Below are 8,915 nucleotides of genomic sequence, written 5' to 3' on the forward strand. Positions count from 1 at the left end.
TTTTTGGTTTTTCTCCAGTACCGGGAACCGAACTCACGACCTTGCGCTTGCCAGGCAGGCGCTTTTGCCGCTGAGCTAAATCCCCAGCCCTTAAGTGAATTTTGGAAGCATCAGATCAAGTGCTGCTTCCTTTGGGCAGCAAATTGTGTTAAATTCTATTGAGTGTGAGCATACAGAAACTTCATTATCATAGACTTCTTTAGCATAGACCTTGTTGTCATAGATCTCATTATCATGGACTTTGCTATCATAGACTCCATTACCATAGACTTCCCTATCATAGGTTTACTTTTCATACACATCCTTATCATATACATTATTATCATAGACCTCATTATCAGAGAGTTTGTTGTCATAGATTTCATTATCATGGATGTTGGTATCATAGACTTCCTTATCATAGGTTTACTTTTTATACACGTCCTTAGCATAGACCTCATTATCGTAGAGCTCATTATCATAGACCTCATTGTCATAGCCATTTTAGGCATTAATAATGCCCAGACCCTTGGGAAATGGTCACTACCCATCTGCAGATAGTTTTCTCCTGCAAAACTGGAAGTCTTTCACACACTAATGCTCCATTCTTCCTTCCTCTCCCTCCTGAGACAAACACTATTCTACTTGCTGTCTCTGTGGTCTGATGACCTTAAGTGAAAGAGTTCACGTCCTTTTGTGATGAGTAATGTCGCTCAGCATGACACCTTCACAGCTTGTTCGCCTTGAGCTGTGTGTCAGAACTTGCCTCCCCTTCAGGCTGAATGCTATTCCCAGGGACACCTGGCTTGCTGCACCTTCTGGCCACCTGCTGCCATAAATACGGGGTACAGATTCCTGCTTCTGTCTCCTCACTCACAGTGCATACTTCGTGCACCCCCAGTCTGTGCCAGAAGGCCCTCACTCTTGGTGCTTCTCAGAACCGTGAGCGTGTGTCTCTCGAAGTCCTCTGCACGCCCCGTGCTGAAGTGCTAACCACACCCAGCGCCAGTGCACTGAAGACTGCATCTGCTTCTCACTCATCTCCTCACCAGGCTCCAGGCACAGGGCCTGGCATCTGTGAAGACGCTGACAGACCTGCCTCTGCCTCCTCCCTCAGCCTCCACTGGGCAACCATAAAAAGTGTCTTCTCCATGCTTGCTCCAAATCCACAGAGACCAGAGTGTGTCTCTCAGGTCCAGAGCCCTGGCTTAAGCTTACATCCCCGCCGGTTTCTCTCCTCAGAGACACTTAGCTCAGCAATCCAGACGTTCCAGGAAGGGGCTAGATGCCAGAGTGCAGTGGCTGTGTGCTTGATCCAGGGCCAAGAGCAGCTCCCACCAGGGGGGCCTGAAGACGGTTGTGTTCCTGGGTATACCCTCCGCTGGATTGGAGCTGAACCCCCGGGCACTGGAGCCTCCTCCAGGTGAGAGGTCAGCAAGGGAGGAAGTGCCCACCACCCTTCTCCTGTCAGAGGAGGAGGCCAAGTACTGCTTTGGGCTGTAAAGACAAGGAGCAACAGAAAGAGAAAAATGTTTTCAGAACACACAATGCTTCCTAGGAACTAACTCTAAATACTTTAGAAATTTTAAGTCATTTACTGCCTAGGAGTACTAGACAGAACTAGATCTAGCTATAGATGTTCTAGCAATTGTTGTTATAGATACAGCTATAGCTATAGAGATATAGATACAGTGGCACCTTTGTTCATGAACTTAATTTGCTCCACAATTTTGGAAAAGATGACCATGTTCGTGTTTGTGTGGGAAACGTGGCTGTAGTCACGTTTGTCATTTGATGCAGAGTTTGAAAAAAAAATTTGCCAAATCATTTGTAAACAAAAGTGTTCGGGAACCAAGATACCGCTGTATAGATACATAGAGATAAAGATAGAGACAGATATAGATACAGTAGATATAGATGCTATAGATGCCATAGATGCTATTGATGAGATACAGATATAGATGATATAGACAGAGGTGAAGTAGTGTTCAGGTGACTTCCTGACAGGGTCTCACTGAGTTGCTAAGTTTCCCACACTGGGCTGAAACTTGTGACCCTCCTGCCTCTGCCTCCCACAATGCTGGGAGTACAGGAGTGTGGCACCACACCCAGCTCCTTTCTTTTAGGATGAAAATCATTGACAATATTCTAGAAATCTCTCTTGTTTTCAAGAACCACTCTACCGTCTCTAAGAGGTCTCACATGTGGTTGAAACTATTACAAAACTCATTCCAGTGAGGAAATTCCACACACATAAGAAGCCACATAGGCTTGCTGTGGATGAAGTGACTTTCCTGGAGCCTCAAGAGGTTTCCAGCACCTGGGACAACAGCCCAGGTTCTTGTGCTCTCACAGGGGCACAGCTCCTGAAGCTCGGCCTTATTTGTACCAAGCCCTATTTGTACCAAGCCTTGGCTAGAAAAGTGTTGGTGGAATGGAGTAAAATTAGACTACAAAGACTTCTAGCGAAGACTTTATCTTGTCATCAGGAAACTTTTGTGTTGCATTGAAGAAAAGACATCTCAAAGCCAGACCTGTTGTGCTTCCAAGCTCAAGCTTTAACCATGCTAATCCTCCCCTCACCCCACAGCAGAGAAGTTACGTACAACCCAAAGTAGAACATGACTGTCTCACAGAAGCTCACAGAGTTCCCACAGTCTCCTCAAGACACAAGCTGGAAAGATCTGTCTGGGGAACTGTGCATGTCTTTCATCAGATCACTTTGAATCTAGTGTAGATATTGACAAATAACTTCACGGATAAACAAAGCAGCAGAGATGGACTTGCCTCTGAGCACTCCGGCGCTGTCCCTAGGACACGGGTGTAGCCCCTGGGGTGCACTTACGGGCACAGTGTGGATTTTCAGGAGCACCTCACTGCTTCTTCTCAGCCATTATTAGGAAGAGTGGTCTAGAGGATTCATGCAGGAGCTGTGTCCTGGGTGGAGAGTGAGGAAGGAGAGTGGGAATCAGACCCAGACCCAGGAAGGGGGCAACAACATAAGGGAGGCACCGCAGAGCAGTGAACGTGCTCTCCACAGTTCACACAGCTCCGCATCCGGTCCTGAAACTGGCTGACCATGGCCTCCTTTCCAATGAGGACAGCTGTGCCTGCAGAGCTCCAAAGCCAACCAGTGAGAGCTCCAGATTGAGTCTGCAGAAAGCACCTTGAGGACCGAGCCCAGGCTGAGGGGAAGCTCGCGTTCAGCACCATAGACAGCGCCGACGGCTGGACTGATGCTCAGGTACTGAGGGTGAAAGATAGAATCACTGCCCCAGGACTCACACTGCTGTGAACTCTTAGAAATGTCCGAACATCCAAATTTCACCACTGATCAAGGTGAGGCAGTTCCTATGGTTCCCCTTTGGACCCCGAGATGCACCACGATGTGGAGAGCAGCCCACACATGCATGCTGGGTGAAATGAAGCTGGTTGTGTCTGGCTGTAGAGCCCAGGCAAGGACAGGGATCAGGCTTGAACTCAGGAAATGCTTGCTACAGCCCAGGTTGGGCTTACCGCTGTGAAAACACAGGCTGGCGGATCCATAGTGCTGCACCCTCGGTTCCTGATGTGTACAGTGCACACAAGCACCTCGTGTCCCAAAGACTCAAGTGGTTGATGGTCTTTCCTACCTTCGGTAGGACCCGAAGAGCAAATGTTTCCCAGTGCCTCCTGGTCTGGCTTCTCCTAGAAACTCTGATTCTCTGTAATTAGAAAAAAAGTGACAGAAGCAAGTATTTCATGCTTGACATTCCCTGGAGTTCCTCGTATTTAACAAGAGAGGATCCATCTCAGAACCCCTCATATCAAGCACATTCTTGTACAGAGCAGCATTGCTCTTATAAATATTCAGCCAAAAAATTGTGGCCTCTTTAGTTTACCTAAGTCAGTATTTAAGCAACTGAAGTGGAAACCTCTTAAAACTAAAAAGGTTTGATTCATGGGGGGAGGATCTAGAGTTTTCATTCCGTAAGAGCCCAAATTTATCTAAGTTCTTGAGGTCATTGCCCTGTGTCTGGGGCCAGTTGCTTACTTCTCAAACTTGAGTAATGTAATTTGGGGGGTAAAACCATCCTCACAAAGGTATTTTGTGAAGCTTTCAAAATTTAAAATTTGAAAGCAATGGCAAAATATTTTGCACCAAGAGTAGGTTAACACATAGTAGTTATTATTAATTACTACCATGGTGATTATCGTTCAGCACTTGCACTGTAGCATTTATAATGCTGATCAGAAGGGTGGCTGGACATGGGGATTGGAATTAGTCTGTTTCATGCTCATTTCCTTTCTTCGCCATATGATGTGGGCCAAGCCACTTTTATGTTATGCCCTGCAGTTGTCTTCCTCACAAAATAGAGAAGAATAGCATGTCGGTATCTTGGTAAAAAATGGAGGAGCAGGGGAGAGAGAAAGAGGGAGGAGCGGGAGGTAGGGGAATGAGGCACGGCAAGCCGTGCATGCTGTTTTCCTTTGGGGAGGCACCTTGTGTGGCACACAATCGTGGTCACCTTGTGGAACAACCTGGGAAACTTAGTCCAGGAGAAGTGATTTGAGTCACTGATAGAGACTGCAGTCACCACTAACGTTTCCCCTGGAGAAGAGGTCCTGCTTTGAACCAATAACACAAATACCGTCATGTCTGGGGAAGGCTGAGCGGGTGTGCTCCGTGCATTGGAGGGCAGCTCCTATGAAGGCAGATGATTCCAGCCACTGTGCTCTTGCTGGGAGCATCCGTCCCACTTCTCCAGGGGGCAAGGGTCTCCCCTAACTATTTTGGCACATGTAGCCTTTACCTCTCTATACCAAGGCCCTTAACGGACACCACGACCGCTCTGAGCACTTCTGAAACTGCCTTGTTCTGTGAAGCTGGGCCCCTTTCTCATCAGCAGGCCCTGGCTCCTTCACTCCTGTGTCCTCAGAGCCTCACACATGGAGTGGCACACAGCACCCCTGAGTGAATGCAGAGTGTGATGCTCTGTGCCGAGAGCCTTGGAGCTGGGTTCAGAGGGGCATCTTTCTACTTCCCATGGGTCAGACCTGGAGGAGTTTCCTGGTTCCTCAGCCCTGGTGTGAGGACGTGTGACAGAATCATCCCAGCACCGATGCCAGACCCATCTGGTTCCCCTCAACCCCCACCCCCGCAGATTCTTTCTGCTTCTTGGCTGTGTAGATTTGGGTAAATGAATTTACATGTCTGAGCCCCACCCTGGCCAAGTAGAATACAGCAAAGAAAATTAATCAGAAGTTACGGCAGTTTCCTGACACATAGAACAGGTTCAGCAAGCTATAGAAATTTTTGTTTTTAGGTGATGTGCCCCATTTCACAGCAGCAGTTTCTTCTGTGAGCCTCAGCATCCTCAGTGTAACATGGAAATATTAGCAAAGTGCATACAGTGGCACAGATTGGGTACAATGGATGGGATTTCCATCCTTCTGTGGAACAGCATGTCAATATTTGTGGGAATCCCTCTGTGACTGAGGGGGGGTCTTTTCCTTTTGTCCTTCTTGATATTACCATTGGGGGGACGCAGTGCAACAGAATTCTAGAAAATAAGGATGCACTAAACATTAAAACATTTTCAGAACAGGAGAGTTGACAGAAATACTCTAGGTTTTATAGAATATTCCTAACCCATCTGTTGTTTGTGAAAAGGAAAAACTAACCTAAAATGCACTTTTAAAAAATTGACATGAGTGTAATTCTTATTTCTTATTTAGAACGTCATTGCTTCTTTTAATCGAGTATAGAAAAATCAGGGAAAGCAAGTGTTATTCTCCCAGTTTTTGGGCAGCCGAATTATTTGTGCAAGATCACAAATGTAGTAAGAAGAGCATGAAGAGCTCATGTTCAGAGTCTGTCCCATGAATCTACAATATCTTTCTCTGTAACTAAAACATAGGCCAACAAACAGCTGCCAGCTTGATAAAGACAGAGGTGGCCAAACAACTTGAACATCTTCCCACTGTACTAAGCTGCTGTGCATGTCCAGGCTCTAGAATGTCCACAGATTTTTGGTGTCTGTCTACAGATGGAGATCTCCCTGGAGCCGGCCAACATGACCAGGGTCCAGCACTTCGTCCTCCTGGGCCTGTCCACCAGGCTGAGCACCAGGGACGCCCTCTTTGCCGTCTTCCTGGCCCTCTACCTGCTCACCCTCCTGGAGAACACGCTCATCATCTACCTCATCTGCAGGCACACTGAGCTCCACAAGCCCATGTACTTCTTCCTGGGCAACCTCAGCGGCCTGGAGATGTGCTACGTTTCTGTGACCATGCCCACACTGCTCGTGGGGCTGTGGACTGGGCCCTACCGTATTTCCTTCATGACCTGCATGACCCAACTCTTCTTTTTCATAACCCTCATCGGAACAGAGTGCACCCTCCTGGCCGCCATGGCCTATGACCGCTACGTGGCCATCTGCCGCCCACTGCACTACCCGCTTCTCATGCGGCCCCAGGTCTGCCTGGGCCTGGCCCTCTCCTCCTGGCTGGGTGGCCTGCTGGTCTCAGCAGCAAAGACAAAATGCATCGCCAGCCTGACTTACTGTGGCCCCAACGTCCTCAACCACTTCTTCTGTGACGTCTCCCCTCTGCTCAACCTGTCCTGCACCCACGTGGCCCTCACGGAGCTGGTGGACTTCATCTCCGCCATCGTCATCTTCTGTGGGACACTCCTGGTGGCCTTGGCCTCCTACTCGGCCATCACCATGGCTGTGCTCCGCATGCCATCGGCTGCCGCCCGGCGCAAAGCCTTCTCCACCTGCGCCTCCCACCTGCTGGTGGTGGGCATCTTCTACTCGGTGGCTCTCTTCATCTATGCTCGTCCCAGACGCATAGAATCCGTGGATCTCAACAAGGTGCTGTCGGTCGTCTACACAGTGGTGACACCCATGTGCAACCCGGTCATCTACTGCCTGCGGAACAGGGAGGTCCAGGCAGCTTTCAGAAGAACCCTTTGGTGGTCCAGAGGTTGACCAGCTGTTGGAGTGTATCTTTTGGGGTGACCTAAAGTTAGCAACACCTTATTATTGTTGAGATTAAAAATCCACACGTCAGAAACGTCATCCTTTAAGCATGTATGATGCAGTGATATATTCATTTTACTTACAAAGTCATGCACTACCACCACTATTGAATTCCTGAAAGCTGTCATTGTTTCCATTACAAAATACATACACATTAGCAGTTATTCTCAATACCCACTCCTACCACACCCAGATCCAGGAAGCCAACAGTCTATCTTCTGTCTCTCTAGGTTTTCCTGTTCTGGATGTTTTATGGAAACACAATAATGAATATGTGGCCTCATGTGACTTGCTTCTTTCATGTGGTGGGTTTTGAGGCTCACGCACATTTTACCATGTGTCATTACTTCACTACTCTAATAGGCCATGTACAATGAGGCCGTGTTTTATTTGTTCATTCTCCAGCTGATGCACGTATGGGTTGCTTCCACTTTGGAGCTACTGTGGATTAACCCTATTGGAAACACTTGTGTCCAGCTTTGAGTGGGTCTGTTTCTACTTCTCTTGAGTCTACACCCAGGTGTTTATGTTACACCTTTGCAAAGTGGTAAATCCATAGTTTTGAGATGTGCTTTCAAATTATTTCAGATGTATGTGTGAAGATAGACAAGGCTGAGTCATACACATATGATTTACAGGTGAAACAATGCACACGAACAGAAAATCCAAAACCCCCATTCGTGTGACTTGGAAATGCTGATGAGAATGGTTATGTCATCACTGTATCACTGGGAAAATTAAAATGACTTCTACCCTACAGCCACGGAGGCCTGCAGAAGTGGGTGTTGCTGTCATGCATTGCTCGTGGTGGCATAAACTATTAGATCTACCTTGGAGAGCAGCTGCATAGCATCTATTAAAATTATGATGTGTGTACACATGACCCAGAACCTCCACTTCTGCAAATATCTCCAAGGAAAATCAGAGCCTGTAAAAAATAGTCAAATAAGAACATTTGTTCTGGGACTGTTTTCAGGGGCCCAAGCTAGAAAAAATGTAAACATTGACCAATAATACAATGACTGAATAAATTACGGTACCTCTATATTGTCAAATATGTAACAGTTATTTTTCCAAGGATTACTTATGTCTCTATTTTTGCCATGGGGTATGACATACTTATAAATTCCAGAGTGAATTTTAAAATAAATTTTCCTTTGAAATGCTTCAGGAAGAAAAGACTCTTGCTTCCACAGAGCAAAAATAAAACCTTTGCACTTACTCTTCAAATATTTTTGAAAAGAGAAACTTCTTATATGTCTAGAAATGTTTGACACAAGCTTTGGAACACACACTCAGAACTGAAGTGAGAACACTTTTTGTAAATGTCAGAAGCTAAAAACATATTAACTCAATATGGGAAGCTGTTTTCCGAGGGCCATTTGGCACTACCCATGCAAATCCAAGAGGCATGGACATTGTGCAAATACCATGATTACCGAGTTTTGCAAAGAAAATAATTTAAAATGCTTAACACTGTTCAGGTTTGAAAATGTTCAGCAGATTTTGTGCTTTAGTGAAAAACTATTGCCATAAATCTCTAATTTAACACAGATATGAAAGCATGCACAAACACACAATGGAATCCGATGATATCTTGTGAAACTAGTTTTTAATTTACTACAGGAAAAAAGACAACTGTATATTGTAAAGGGGAAACACTGGGTAAAACACAGTATTGCACCATAATGCCCATTTATTCTTTGTTTTGTTAAAATTAAGTTTATTGGTACAATTTAGATATACATAAAGATCATATTCAATGGAATATGAAATTTATACTTGTAAAGGATATATTTTGATTTCTCCTTTTTTTCCCAGTCCCCTCCCTTCCATTCAACTCTTCTTTTTTTTTTTTATTTTAAAGAGTAAAAGAAGGATAACATGGTAATAGGGAGATTTACCAAAATA

The 8,915-nt window shown here is 45.8% G+C and overlaps 2 protein-coding genes across 2 annotated transcripts in view; both read left to right on the forward strand.

Moving 5' to 3' along the window:
* Positions 1-1,482, forward strand: part of LOC106147476 (olfactory receptor 1G1-like) — an 18,387-nt gene extending 16,905 nt beyond the window's left edge. Inside the window, exon 7 of the mRNA XM_013509221.1 lies at positions 1,299-1,482. Coding sequence (XP_013364675.1) covers positions 1,299-1,482 — 184 coding nt within the window. The remainder of the gene's footprint in view (positions 1-1,298) is intronic.
* Positions 1,483-6,008: 4,526 nt separating this feature from the next.
* On the forward strand, positions 6,009-6,953 carry LOC102020170 (olfactory receptor 5-like). The gene has a single exon (XM_005413399.1). It carries the CDS (start codon positions 6,009-6,011, stop codon positions 6,951-6,953), a length of 945 nt encoding a protein of 314 aa, XP_005413456.1.
* Positions 6,954-8,915: the final 1,962 nt, after the last annotated feature.

The sequence above is a fragment of the Chinchilla lanigera genome, unplaced genomic scaffold (genome assembly GCF_000276665.1).
Source record: "Chinchilla lanigera isolate Chin_1 unplaced genomic scaffold, ChiLan1.0 scaffold00166, whole genome shotgun sequence".
In the NCBI taxonomy this organism is placed as follows: Eukaryota; Metazoa; Chordata; class Mammalia; order Rodentia; family Chinchillidae; genus Chinchilla; species Chinchilla lanigera.